Here is a 14,184-nt window from a genome sequence, read left to right as displayed (position 1 = left end):
CCAGGCCAGGCCTGTCTACTGTACCTGGAAGTTGTTCGCAAAGAAATATTTCATGACTCTGCTGTTTGAAATTCTTTTAAATGTAGGAATGGAACTTGAGCAGTCCACGTGCAAAGCTCTACCTACTCAAGTCCTTCTTATAGGCTTTCCATGGGCATCTAGTTGGCCACTGTGAGAACAGGATGCTGGACTCGGTGGGCCTTTTGCTGGACCTTGCAGGGCTAATCTTACCAGGGCCACAGCCACTCCCCTAAAGGCACCGGAGGAATATGAATGAAGCTGCCCTGTGTTGTCAGCCCTTTGCTTCCTCCAGCTCAGTTCAGTCCACTGTGACTGGCAACGGCCTTCTGGGTTCCTCAGACATCTTTTCTAGCTTAGTTACCCAAGAATCTTTTAAAACAGAGATGCTAAGCATAGACCCTTAACACTAAGCTATGTTCCCAATCATGACATGAATTGTAGGTTTGAGGTGACAAAAGATTTCCCATGGAAATATGCACTCTGTAATCAAGCTGCAGCCTTTCAGAGAGTTCATATTTTGAATTCCAAGCGGTGCACTGATTTTTCAGTTTGTTTGCATTTTCACTGCAGAACTAACTGGAGGCCACTAATTGGAATCTTGGCAGATGATTGGGGGTGCGCGCGCGCAAAATAGCACTACGTAGTGTTTTGTGTGAGAGGAACAATGTCTGTTGTGCACCCACATCCTTCCCCTGCAAGACTGTTCTGTGTCCCCCCCCCCCAACCATCTGGAGCTGATGTGAGGAAGATGCAGGGCATGCATTCGTTGTTTTTTTTGGGGGGGGGGTTGGGGGTGGAGAGGGAAATGTCAATTGCCTATTCTAATCTGGATACAACTTTTATCTTCTGTGCATCCTTTCGTTCCTGCGTTTGATTTAGGGTGGCCAGGTGCCAATGAGGAGAGGGCTGAAGCACATTTCATAGTTGTGTACAGGTATGGATTTCAGCAGGTGTAACTTATCATGAAAGAGCCGCTTCCGCATTCTACGGAGGCGGGGTTGTGGGCGGCCCGACTGAACCATCGCGTAGGGGCTGTGAGCTCAGCCCCTGCGCCGTGGAGGGTTCCCACCTGCATCATCCCCGGGACCGACCAATAAGGTCGGGCGGGGCGGGGCTTGGCAATTTAAAGCCCCCTGCAGGTGGGAACCCAGCCTCTTTCATCCCTGTTCGATAGGGGACGCTGCTATGGACGTCAGTTGGTTGCCTGGTTAGTCAGGGGCCGGGTAGGACTTTTCCCACTTGAACTAGCCGGGATGGGTTTTTTGCCTGCCTCATAGCAATTCGTCACAACTTTGGTTTGGCGGTTAGGCGTTGGAAATTTGCATAACAACAAGATTGAAGGGGCAGATTACATCATCAACTGCCCAAATTGGAGAAGTAATCTGTTAAAGGATTTCCGGGGGCGGGGCTTGGTCCAGAGCCTGGAGATGCCAGGGCCGTAAGGCATGCCCCTACGGTGGTCACAGGAGGAGTTCCGGTAGATGTACATCATTGGACTCCTTACTGGTGATTAACTTCTCACGGACTTCAACACACGGGTTGGAGTCGGATATAGTTTGATTGGTTCCAACGCCTAAGCCAATACTGCTCATCATCCTTAATCAATAAAGTTGTGGCCTTAACCACCCAATTTATAACTTAATTCTTGTGTCTGGTGTTTTTATTTCTGGGAAGGAGGGACATTGCCACACAATTACAGCTGCTGAAAGCCCTTCATGTATACAAAAATGAAAGGTGCAGGTAGTCTGTTCTTCCTTGGCATCTGGTCACCCATTTGGTCCCTTCTTTTTTCAGTCAGCACCAAAGCTCGTGTATGGAAGAATGCTATGCCAGAGATCCTAGGAGGTATTGCACATTTTGATGTGCAAGCGAAATGGGAGATCTTGGGTTCTCCTAGCTTCTAATTTTACCAGTCTTAAATTCAGTTTTCCTCATGTCAAAACCAGTTTGTGATTTCTCTTCCTTTAAAAAGGCCTTCAAAAACTCACCAGCATATTAATATGACTTTCTCCTAATACAGCGGTACCTCTGGTTATGAATGCCTTGGGTTACGTTTTTTTCGGGTTACGAAGGTTTCTAACCCGGAAGTGAGTGTTCCGAGCTCCCGGAGGCCTTGCCGCTGCCCGGGGCCAAGCCCGGACATCCGTGGGGCTTGCGGAGTCTCCACGACTGGGCTCCAGCCATGAGAGCTTTCCGAGCCTTCACAATGCCTGGAGCCAGGCCCCGACATCCTCAGGATGCCCAGCAGGTCGCATCCCAGCCCCAAAGTTAGGTAAGGAACACTTAACTAACAAAGACCAAGAGCAGTGGAGGTGTTAAGAAAACAAAGATGAGCCTGGGCCGAAAAGCCCTTTACCAACCCTTGCCCCACCCCCAGCTGTAGCAAGATGGGTGGCACCTAGCCAGGTAAGCCCACCGACCCTGTGGGAGGGGGTGAGTGGAAGATTTTGGGATTCTGCAAGGGGTTTTGGGATTTGTTCATGTGAGTCTGCCCTGTGCCTTTGTCTCTGCTTTGCTCCTTCGTTTGGGGAACTTCTGAGGGACTCTGCCTTCTGTCATTGTTTTGGGGATCGTGTGAAGCCCAGTTCAGCTACTGGTTAATTGTGTGACTGCAGAAATGGATAAAAGCACCCCATCCAAACAATGACTATCATCAGTGCAGGTAAGAAAAAAAATGTTAATTTTTTCATCTACAATAATGTCTTATTTATTTTATAATACAGTACATTGATTATTGCCTTCATTTTATGGATCAATGGTCTTGTTAGACAGTAAAATTCATGTTAAATTGCTGTTTTAGGGGGTGTTTTTCATCGTCTGGAACGGATCAATCCACTTTTCCATTACTTTCAATGGGAAAGTGTGCTTCAGGTTAAGAACGCTTCAGGTTAAGAACAGACTTCTGGAACCAATTAAGTGCTTAACCTGAGGTACCACTGTATACACATTTTTGCAAAGCACTTCCCCCCTGATATAATGGATTTTTGTATGTTGTGTTCACTAATGTATGTATTTCATGCACACTTTAACTGCACAGCTGCATTTTTGTACACATTACTTGGCACTGCAAAATTCAAAGAGGTGCAAATTTGGAGCAATGGTAAATTTCACAAAGTGCAAATTAGGTAGGTTTGTCTTTAAATGTGAACTGAATTCTCATCTCCATTACTAATCCAAATTAAAGCTATATTCTTATATTCACTTACGTGACTGAACTTCCAAATAGACAAGCATATGATTGTACTGTAAGGTGCAGTTATTTCCCATTCAAAGTTATGGGACTATCACAGAGTTTGTGTCCAATGCCTTCCAAGTTAATGCTTTTCTCTGATTTAGTTACTACACTGCCTTTTGTGCATCTTTGAGGTCTCCTTCACTGACATTCCCACAAGTGTGGTGCCAAATTGGTGGTACTGAAGGCCACAGTTTATAACACCACAGTTTTGCTGCCTCACTTGCCTTTTTGATTATGACACAAAAAGACTCAGCGATTCAATTAAGTGCACATCCCCCTTACTCTTAAGTGCAGCCAGCAAGGCCTCTTCATACGGATAACAGCATCTTTATGACGGGCAATATCTAAGCCATAAAACAGCTCCAAAATCTACTTTCCACCTCCTCTTTTACGGAACTGTAATTTAAAGCAGTTTACTCTCTATAGGCTTTGAAGCAAAATAAAAAAAATCCTTCAGTAGCACCTTAAAGACCAACTAAGTTTTTATTTTGGTAGGAGCTTTCGTGTGCATGCACACTTCTTCAGATACACTTGAAACAGAAGTCACCAGACCCTTATGTATAGTCAGAGGGTGGGTGGGTGGGGTGATTGGGAATGGGTGATGGGCTGATAGGAGTGGTAAACCTGTTGATGACTGTTAACGACTGTTAATGACTGCAATTGGTAGCAGGAAAAAAGCAAGGGCTGAGGTACTAAAGAAAGCTTGATCATGTATAATGAGATAAGAATCCTATGTCTCTGTTCATACCAGGTCTCTCCATGGTTTTAAGCTTGGTAATAAGTTGCAATTCAGCAACTTCTCTTTCCAGCCTGTTTCTGAATTTTTTCTGTAATAAAACAGCTGCTTTGAGATCTTGTATAGAATGTCCTGGGAGACTGAAGTGTTCTCCTACTGGTTTCTCTGTCTTGTGATTCCTGATGTCAGATTTATGTCCATTTATCCTTTGGCGTTACCTGTGACAAACTTAGTTGGTCTCTAAGGTGCTACTGGAAGGATTTTTTATTTTTATTTTGACTGCGTCAGACCAACACGGCTACCTACCTGTAACTAATGACTAGTGAGTGATTCTTTGAAAAAAGGGCGAGGCAGAATGAAAGCATGCCTACAGTAATGCAGCACCTCATGCCTGCCATTGCCAGGACGTATGAATCTCCTTTATACCACAGGTCCATTTAGCCCCATTGGCAGAAGCTCTCTAGGATCTCAGACAGGTGCGTCTCCCCCGGCTAATATCAGAGCCCTGGAGGCTGAAACCACAAGCTTCTGAATGGGAAGCAGATCCTCTGCCACCGAACTACAGACTCTTCTATAGGTTGGGCATCTTCATGTTGTGGAGAAGGGAAAAGGTGACAACATACAAATGCATCTTTAGCTGCAGGTGAGTAGCGATCTGCTAACACTTGTTTGTCTTGGGCATACCTGTGACAAAGAGGGTGACTGCGGCGTCGCTCTCATTGGTCCCACGGACGGCAGCGATGGAGACTTCGTACCGTGAGCCAGGGCGTAGGGCCTGCATGGAGTACTGGCTGAGGGGGGGTTGTAGTCGGAAGGTGGTCTTCCCCCCTTCTCCATTTTCGAGGCCATACTTCAGCAGAATGTAGTCAACTTTAGCCCGGGGTGGAGTCCATTCAACAAATGCCACTGTGTCTGAGACATCTCTCACCAATATCTGGGTTGGTCCATCAATTACTAGACACAGTTGGTGCATTTAAAAAAATTGGAAGAAAGAGACACATTATACAAGAGGAATAGACAGAGAAGGAAGACTTTAATGGATTTTTGTGCTAAGAATCTATACTAAGGATGTGTGTGATTTCTGCTTCTCCGTCCATCCTCTTGGATATGCATGGAAACTCCAAGCAGGTAGCATTGCTTTTAGGAAGGACAAGAACAAAACATATATGTGTGGAGATATGCATCAGAGTTGCAGATGTTGCTTATGATGGCATGTCCATCACATGAGGATCCCCTAAGCGTCATTTAATCCTGAACTGGTATGCACATTCATTATTATTAATATAAATTTATTAATACCCCACTTCCCCCCCTGGAAGGTACTCAGGGCAGCTTACAGATAAAAACAATAACAGCTAAAGACATACTGGTAGATAAATAATAATTTAAAAACAATTAAGCATTGATAGAATTAAAACTTTCTCTCTCTATATATGCACATTTAAAAAAATCTACTTTATATGCACAAGAGTTTCTGACCCAGCCACCATTTCCATCTGTACCATTTGCAAGAATGTGTGCAATTAATTCCACCTCCTCACCCACATCCAACAATGAATGGAAAGTATATCAGCTCAAATTGGGCATGAGGGGAGATGGGGTTAATTGTCCGCATCAGCAGGACTACAGTACTTGGGCTGGAAACTGAAGCTGCACCAAGCATTTGCTGGTTTGCACTCGTGTAAGACAAAACTAAGTTGGAGCTAAAACAGGAGGCAAGTGCTTGTTAATCACTTGTGTACCAAACCATCATTACCCTGCTGTTCTCGCTGTGCATCTAATCTCAGACTTATTTCTTGCCTGTGGATTTGAGGACTATTATTCCAGTTTCTATTCCACAGGTTTCAGTTTTCTCCCTTTGTGCTGGTGAAAGCTTAAACCGTGTTCTGCAAGAGGCACATTGGCCTCGTAAAGCATGGTATGGTAGTGGCAAGTTATTTATTTGTTTTATCACATATGTTCAACTCAATGGGACTGACTACGGAATCAACAAGTATAGGAGGATCGCACAGTAAATTGATATTCCTAATAAAAAGGAGGAAGAGGAAGTAGAAGGGGACAGATGTGCCAACATTTGGTTTAGTTCATCCAGTCACATGCAATATTTCACTTCTCTTGATGATTGTTCAATGCTTGGTAAATCTCAGCCAAGTGTTTGAACAGCCTCCACTGAGAAACATTGTGTCTGAAGTTAGATTATTGAAAGTTCTCTTTGTGATGTTTGATCTGAAACTGTTTATTCACCTATGTAAGTCAGTGGGACATTTGATTTCTATTCATCTTTGACAATTTCATACAATTTACAAATAAGCCATTTTTTACACTAAAACATTCTATACTTAACCTGCATTCTACATTTACATGGAAAGTCTATATTTGCTTCCCTAGGGGACTGAGGGAAGTCACCTAACGATGTTAAGGAAAGTTATGATTAATAAGAAGTATTTTTGTGTTGTTTGAAGAAGAAGAAGAAGAAGAAGAAGAAGAAGAAGAAGAAGAAGAAGAAGAGTTTGGATTTAAAATCCCGCTTTATCACTACCCAAAGGACTCTCAAAGTGGCTAACAATCTCCTTTCCCTTCCTCCTCCACAACAAACACTCTGTGAGGTGAGTGTGGCTGAGAAATTTCAGAGAAGTGTGACTAGCCCAAGGTCACCCAGCAGCTGCATGTGGAGGAGCAGAGACGTGAACCCGGTTCCCCGGTTCCCCAGATTGCGATTAATTTTTTTGGGGGGAATAAAAGCGACATTTGAGGAGAGGAAGAACAGGGTAATTCACATAGAATTCAAGTGAAGATTATATATGTATGTATATATATATATATATATATATATATATATATATATATATATATGATATATATATATATATATATATATTAAAGGCTTATTTATTGACTCTGAGTGAAGTTGAGGCAAGCAGCACCAACTGTTTGTTAGATATATATACCAGAGATTATACTTTCCAAATGTGTGTTGACAGAAATTAATTTTAAAAAAACACAGAGTCCAAACTATCAGTGTTCAGGGGAGGCTGCCTATTGCTTCTCTGCAAGATTTGCTGCTCTGACTGTGTCTCCTTCAAATCAGTCTCCAGTAGGGGGAGGTAATTTTGCTGCTTTTTGGGCATCCATTGATAATTCAATAACTCTTGGCAAAGCGCTTCCCTTCTCTGAATGAATTCTTGACTTCTTCCAGGCAGGAAGCAGGGCAAGAAAAGTGACTCATGCAGAAAGTCAGCGGGTGGCTGAGGTCTGACGGTGGGCAATTTTCACAAAATCTAAAAGGAGGCATTTCCCTGTTTAAACATGAAGTGTGCCTCCAAGTTTTAATTACGAAACAAAGTGTTGTTCGGAACATTTGCAAAATGCACCCGTAGATGAACAAACATCAAAAGGGCACTTTAAAAGGGGCAGTTGCTTCAGATGGCCTGTAGGTGCCACTTGTAAACCACATCCTGCAAGCAATTCTCAAACATACAACATCTGAAAAGGAAAAAAGGGAAAAAAGAGAAGGAATGTCTGTATATTCCTGCTGACATAATGACAGGGTGACTACGATCTGCATCAGAATTGCTGATTGTTGTTCAGCAGACTCTCTTTTGTTTGAGTGAAAGGGCTGCTGGTACAAATGTGATACTTGGCACACATTTCCTACTCCTCACTCCAAGGTCCATTAATTGCTTTATAATTATCCACCATCTTGGCACACCCCTCTATCTGAGAACTTTGCAAGAGCTGTTTATGGCCCCCCCTTAAAGATGTTTTTTTGGTGAATGGAGCCATTTGACGCAATTACCAGGAGCCAGCTGAATGAGATCCTCTTTGCTGCCGCTTCAAAGCTAGAAACAAACAGGAGCTAGAATACGAACTACCAATTCATCTGTTGCCCACAAAATGAGCCCTTTGAGATTGGACCAAAAGTTTAGTTCTAGCCCACCTTCCTCTTTTCAGCCATAGTCAGGCAGAGAAGCTTCTGGGAATCCCACCAGCAGAACAACATGAAGGCAGAAGCTCTCCTGTTGTGGGTACCAGGAATTCAGAGGGAGGCTGCCTCCCAATATGTGGGTTCCATTTAGGTGCAATTGCATATAAGCCTCAGTACAATCTTCAATCCTACCTGGAAGAAAAATGGTTGTTAACCCTCAAACTGGCACAGAACTGCAGGGTGGGCTACTCACGGGTTGAGACACTGGCTGAGGCTGGCGGACTCCGGGCTTGTTCCTTGAGGGCGACCACGTTGACAGTGTACTCCTCACCTGGTTTCAGGCCCGTCTGATTAAATGTTGTCACGCTGCTAGGGAGCTGTGCAATCACGCCCCCTTCATTGTCCTGGGGAGATTAAACAAGCTGGCTAAAGTTTGGAAGAAATCGTGGTACCGTATTAGCAAATCAAATTTTAATATGATTCCCTTCATATGGGAAGATTGCTTTGTTTACACATGTGTTCTAAAGTCCAATAAACCCCCAGCATATCCCAACCTTTGATTAGTTTTTTCTTAAGATACTCGCTTTGTTAAATAGGAAATCTTAATTTTCAGGGCCAGATTACCTATCATGTCAATGCGTCTCTGACTCTTCAATGTTTTTGCAAATAGCAGTCAGTGTGAAGGGCATATGCATTGGGTCTTTGACACCTTATTACAAACAAAACAAGGCTTGCCACAATGTACTATACAGGCACAGTTTGATAGAAAATGCATTTCTAAGGATCCTTTTCATTAAACACATCCTTAAGGGTCCTGTTCATGTGTTACTCATGTGTAGGGTCCTGCCTTGTGGGTGGAGGAACAGGAATGCTGTTTTCTGCAGCAACCCAGTATTGCACTCTGTCACTTGGAGTGAAATTCCAGCAGATGAACACACAGGTTCAGGTACCCTGGTGAGTTCCTGCTAGGAACCTCCTGGGGTGCCCAAACTCTGCAGAAAGCAGGACTGAATTCCCCAGGTATCAGCTGATGTGGATGTGAGAATGTGCTCTTGGAAGAAGGACCACTCTGAGTAATACCTTGGGGATAAAGCTGATCTCCCAGCCATCAAACAAGAAGGAGGAGGGCTCCCACTGCATCTCGACGGTGGTCTCTGTGATTGTTTTGAACTGCAGCCCTTGTGGAGTGGAGAGTTCTGGAACATAGCAATGAAGAAAGGGGGGGGGAGAGGTTGTGTTAGCTGCACCGTAACCCAGTTTTAATTGTCAACATGTAACCCAAATCTCTACTTTCCATGATCAATTTTCCCACGATGAGTGGGAAAATCAGCTACGATGGAAGTGTGGTTCAGTGGTAGAGCATCTGAATTGCAGGCAGGTGGTCTCATTTCCTAGCATTCCATGTAGGCCTGAGGAATATGAAATGGAAGAATATCAAGAGTGCCTAAGAGGGTTGCTTCCAGCTCCCGTCAGGCTCTGATCTAATCAACTTTTAAAATTCTTTTTTCAGTACACCTAACAGCCTAAACAAACTGTAATGTAATGAAGATTAAAATTATTTTGCCAATTCTACTAAAATGAGTGTCTGCTCTTAGAGATGACATTTAAGGATGAATGCAGCATTAGGATGAGCACACAAAAGCTTGAGAGGTACAAACTTTGACTAGTGGTGTATGGAGCAAGGCAAAGGTAAAAATACGCAAGCTTGAACCTAAAGCTTGCAGTCCTCAGCTCCTCTTTCTGAGGATGTCAACTGTCTAGCAATAAACTCTTCTTTGTTGGAACAATGCAGCTCACTGCCTGCCTAGAATCTCTGTTAGGCTGTGTATACTTGAGCGATTTCACAAAACTTGTCTACCGCACACAGACTTCCACCTAAACATTAGGAAGAACTTCCTGACAGTAAGAGCTGTTCGGCAGTGGAATTTGCTGCCAAGGAGTGTAGTGGAGTCTCCTTCTTTGGAGGTCTTTAAGCGGAGGCTTGACAGCCATCTGTCAGGAATGCTTTGATGGTGTTTCCTGCTTGGCAGGGGGTTGGACTGGATGGCCCTTGTGGTCTCTTCCAACTCTAGGATTCTGTGATTCTATGACTTGACTTCTGAACCCAGATCTGTGTGGTGAAGAGAACGAAGGGGAAACACCCCATGCAAAATGCAAGGAGAAAGTAAAACTCTACGAGGAAATTTTTGCCGATTGTGAGTTGTTTTTCTTCTCTTCTCTTTTTCTTTTTACATTCCTAGATAGGTTGATCCTGAGGGGAGTCTTCCAAAAACCATACTATCTGAACCACAAGAACCTATTATTTATCTTTGAAGCCCACCGAGCAAAACTGCATAGAGTGACTCTCCACATATTGCTGGACTACAGTTCCTATGACCCCTGACCACAATAGCTGGGGCAGAAAGGAGTTGTGGGTCCAAGAACATCTGGAGAGCCACAGGTTCCCCTCCCTCACCCAAGAATGCTCTCAGGAGAACATCTCCCTGCATGAAGAGGCGGCAGCATTTAGGCAGTTCCTCCTCCATTTTAAATGGCATGTTTGGTGCCGAAAAACCATGCAATACTTACGGGTGGCCACCTTGACCCCGGCTGGGGCACTGAGCACATCACTGATGACGGCATAGATGGTGATGTTGTATGTCAAGCCTGGCTCCAGCTCCTTGATGGTGACACTGCTCCAGTCGCCAGGAACCCGCTGCTGGAGCTGCAGACCCCCAGGCATTGCTGGCTGGTAGGAGATCACATATTCAGTCACGGCCATTGGCCCATCCCACTCCAGCTCGATGGACCTGTCGCCAACCACAGCCACTCGCAGGTTCTCAGGTGGAGCAACTGGAGGAAGAGCCAATATATTGACCGTAAGAGGTAAGGTGACCCACAGCTCTCTGCAAGGAGCTACATGACCTTGAGATGTGCTCCCCACTCAGCCTGTGAACTAAGGCAGTTATCGGAAGCACACTTACAAAGTGCCTATGGAATTCAATGCAAGTGATTTCCAAGTAAAGTTGTATAAGTTTGGGTTGCATGGACCATTGCATGCATCCCTCTCCAGCAAATGTACCCCACCCCCTGAAGAACAGGTATGGGAGACTGCCAGTTTGAAGCAAAGAACTGAGGTGGCGGGAGTTGCTTTACTCTTCGTCTTCCTGCTGTCTCTCCTCTGAAAATCACCCCCCAACCTGCCTTTCTCCTCATAGGGAAAAGATCTGGGAAGGAATTTGGTGGGTCAAGCAGCAAGGAGGGTAAGTATTGCACAGGCTCTCCTCTTGCTGCTCTTCAGTTCCCAATCACAGCAACTGAAAAGAGGTGGTTCTTTTCAGTTCAGCAACCCTCTCCCAAGTAACTGAACTGAATTATGGACTGGGCGCACCAGCAGGTGCCCTGTGCACAATCCCTCACCCTGAAGCAGGAGTGAGGGTTGCATGTTCATAGTTTCAACAATTAAGGTGCATTTATGTAAAGCAGCTGTTTGATAGTGAGGAGACTAATGCTGCAATCCTAACTCTACGGAGCCCATTGGACTGAATAGGATTTGCTTAGGAGTAGACATGGTTAGGGTTGCAAAAATAGATATAAATCCAAAACATTATCCTAAATAGCTGATCAACATAAATAAAGCTTCCAACTGTCCCGTTTTAACCAGATTGTGATTTTTAGCATCAACCCAACAGGTAATTATAGCTCTTTAATTATAGCTCGAACTAGGGACTGTCCTCTTCTCCTGTGCCTAGAATGCAGAGGGTCTCCATTTGCCCTGCTACTTTCCCCTGGAAAACCCACTCTTCCCTGCTGAATCAGTGCAAACATCAACCCACAGAAACCCCCCACTGATGTTTGCTCTGATTCAACGGTACAGAGTGGGTTTCCCCAGGGGGAAGCGGCAGGACAAGTGGAAGCGTGGATGAAACCTGTGTGAAGGTTTAGAAGACTGCAATGTTCTTCCTTACACAAAACAAAATAAAAAAATACTTCCAGTAGCACCTTGTTGTTGTTTAGTCGTTTAGTCGTGTCCGACTCTTCGTGACCCCATGGACCATAGCACCCCAGGCACTCCTGTCTTCCCCTGCCTCCCGCAGTTTGGTCAAACTCATGTTTGTAGCTTCGAGAACACTGTCCAACCATCTCATCCTCTGTCGTCCCCTTCTCCTTGTGCCCTCAGTATTTCCCAACATCAGGGTCTTTTCCAGGGAGTCTTCTCTTCTCATGAGGTGGCCAAAGTATTGGAGCCTCAGCTTCAGGATCTGTCCTTCCAGTGAGCACTCAGGGCTGATTTCCTTCAGTAGCACCTTAGAGACCAACTAAGTTTGTCATAGGTATGAGCTTTTGTGTGCATGCACACTTCTTCAGATACACTGATAGGGTCTGGTGACTTCTGTTTCAGTGTATCTGAAGAAGTGTGCATGCACACGAAATACCTATGACAAACTTAGTTGGTCTCTAAGGTGCTACTGGAAGGATTTTTTTATTTTGTTTTGACTGCGTCAAACCAACACAGCTACCTACCTGTAACTTCCTTACACAGAGATGGTGCCTTCCCCACATTACAAACAGAGCACAGCACCACCATGACATGAGGCCAGTCCTTAAGCATGCCAGAGTCTAAACTGAGGGAGAGTCAGAGAGCACTCTGTGGAGGCCTGTGCATTAAATGCCAGTGTTTTGGAACTAGATAAGACGGATGGAGAGTGATGAGTCTCTGTCCTATTCACCTACTCTCTTTTTCTGGTGTGGCAGAAGGTGTCCAAAATCCAGAAATGACACAGGCCATGTATGCACAGAGCTACACTTTCTTTTACAGACTACACTTTGGGGGGCAGGGGGAGGCGTGTGTGTTGAACGTTTGGTGTATATGCAACCTCCACGGCTGCCCAGAAAGGTTTGCAATCTTAAACAGGACATCTCAAAGAGAAGGTGAAGATGGCGTTGCTAAAAGGGGGCAGAACGGAGCAGGGAAGGCTTATGTACAGGACTAGCGAAAAGCGCAGGAAAAAGGTCAAACGATGATGTGGCCTTTCTGAGACTTTGAATGAAAATAATGGATTTAAGGGGGCAATGCAAAAATACGTGAGCTCTCTCTTCCACCAGAAATCCTTTGGCACAACAAGGATTAGCTCTAATAAGCAGAGGGCATTTGGGATTTAAAGATTCTGCATGTGCAGCCTGCTGTAAATAATAAGGCAGGAGAAAGTGCCTTTCTTGATTCTACCTCACGTGTGCAGGAGAGCAAATATCAAAATGTCAGTGTCAACATTGGAACACCACGGCTTTTTTAATTAGCAAGAGCAAATTACTCCTTTCACATTAGCTGCTAAACCCTTGGCCATGCCACTGTGTTTGCTGATGGCATTACTTCTGATATTCTTCTTACCCTTTGCAGAGGAGAGATTGGCTCAGTGTTACTCATTCACCACAAATGATCCACAAGAATTGTGGACTTCAGCGTGGACTCAGAAAGGACAGACAGTGTGCAATCTCATGCACGCTAACCTGGCACGATGCTCCATTGAACAAGCGGGACTTACTTCTTGAGAGTGTGACCACACACAATGCCAATTGTTTGACCACCATGAGAACAGGATGCTGGACAAGATGAGCCTCTGCTGTGAACCTGTGGGGCTCTTACCTTCTTGTTTCATTGCTTTGAAAAGCTCCACCTGGAATTAAGTTTTAATGCAGGACCAGTGTGGACCATACCTTTGGGCCAATCTAGTTCGCTACCTGGTGCTCGCTTGTTCTCCCTGATCATGCTGACTATGGGCAGGAGGCAAGGCAGGTCTGGTGCCAGCCTATGTCTCTCTCTGACTTTGGACATGCCATCCCCATGCAGATAAGGGGAGGGAAGAGAAGCAGCCTTGGTTCTACTCCATGTGATGGAACTGATCAGCCCAAAGAGTTTGCAAAAAGGGTGGGCAATAGTAGTTAGAAGAGTGTCCTGGAAAATAAGCTGTTGGAGATTGAAAGGGTGTTTGATTCTGGCCACCGCCTTCATTTTCTGCATTCCCTCAGGGGTGGAGAATTTATTCAGCAGAGACATCAAACCACTTTGGGTTAGGAGAAAGCACTGTGCTGCTGAGCACCCCTCATCAGATTCAAGCTTGTTGTTTTAAGTGAGAAATGTCAAGCGGTGCTTTTATCTTATTGCTCAAATAGCCTTCTTGAGTGGACACAAGTGGAAAAATGCTTTAGATAACAGCCCCAATGCTCCTCTAGATACATACTTTTTTTAAAAAAAGTAAAGACAAGGGCACATTGTTACTTGACTAAAGA

General features: G+C 44.7%; 1 protein-coding gene across 1 annotated transcript in view; it reads right to left on the bottom strand.

Annotated features, from left to right (window-relative positions):
* Positions 1-14,184, bottom strand: part of TNR (tenascin R) — a 77,847-nt gene that overhangs the window by 46,376 nt on the left and 17,287 nt on the right. Inside the window, exons 3-6 of the mRNA XM_060276597.2 lie at positions 10,486-10,749; positions 8,998-9,113; positions 8,171-8,321; positions 4,677-4,946 (exon numbers count right to left, since the gene is read on the bottom strand). Coding sequence (XP_060132580.2) covers positions 4,677-4,946; positions 8,171-8,321; positions 8,998-9,113; positions 10,486-10,749 — 801 coding nt within the window. The remainder of the gene's footprint in view (positions 1-4,676; positions 4,947-8,170; positions 8,322-8,997; positions 9,114-10,485; positions 10,750-14,184) is intronic.

This window comes from Zootoca vivipara, chromosome 7 (assembly GCF_965207765.1).
Source record: "Zootoca vivipara chromosome 7, rZooViv2.hap1.1, whole genome shotgun sequence".
NCBI lineage: Eukaryota > Metazoa > Chordata > Lepidosauria > Squamata > Lacertidae > Zootoca > Zootoca vivipara.
The sequence above is the reverse complement of the archived record's forward strand: the minus strand, read 5'-3'. Positions and strand labels throughout refer to the sequence as shown.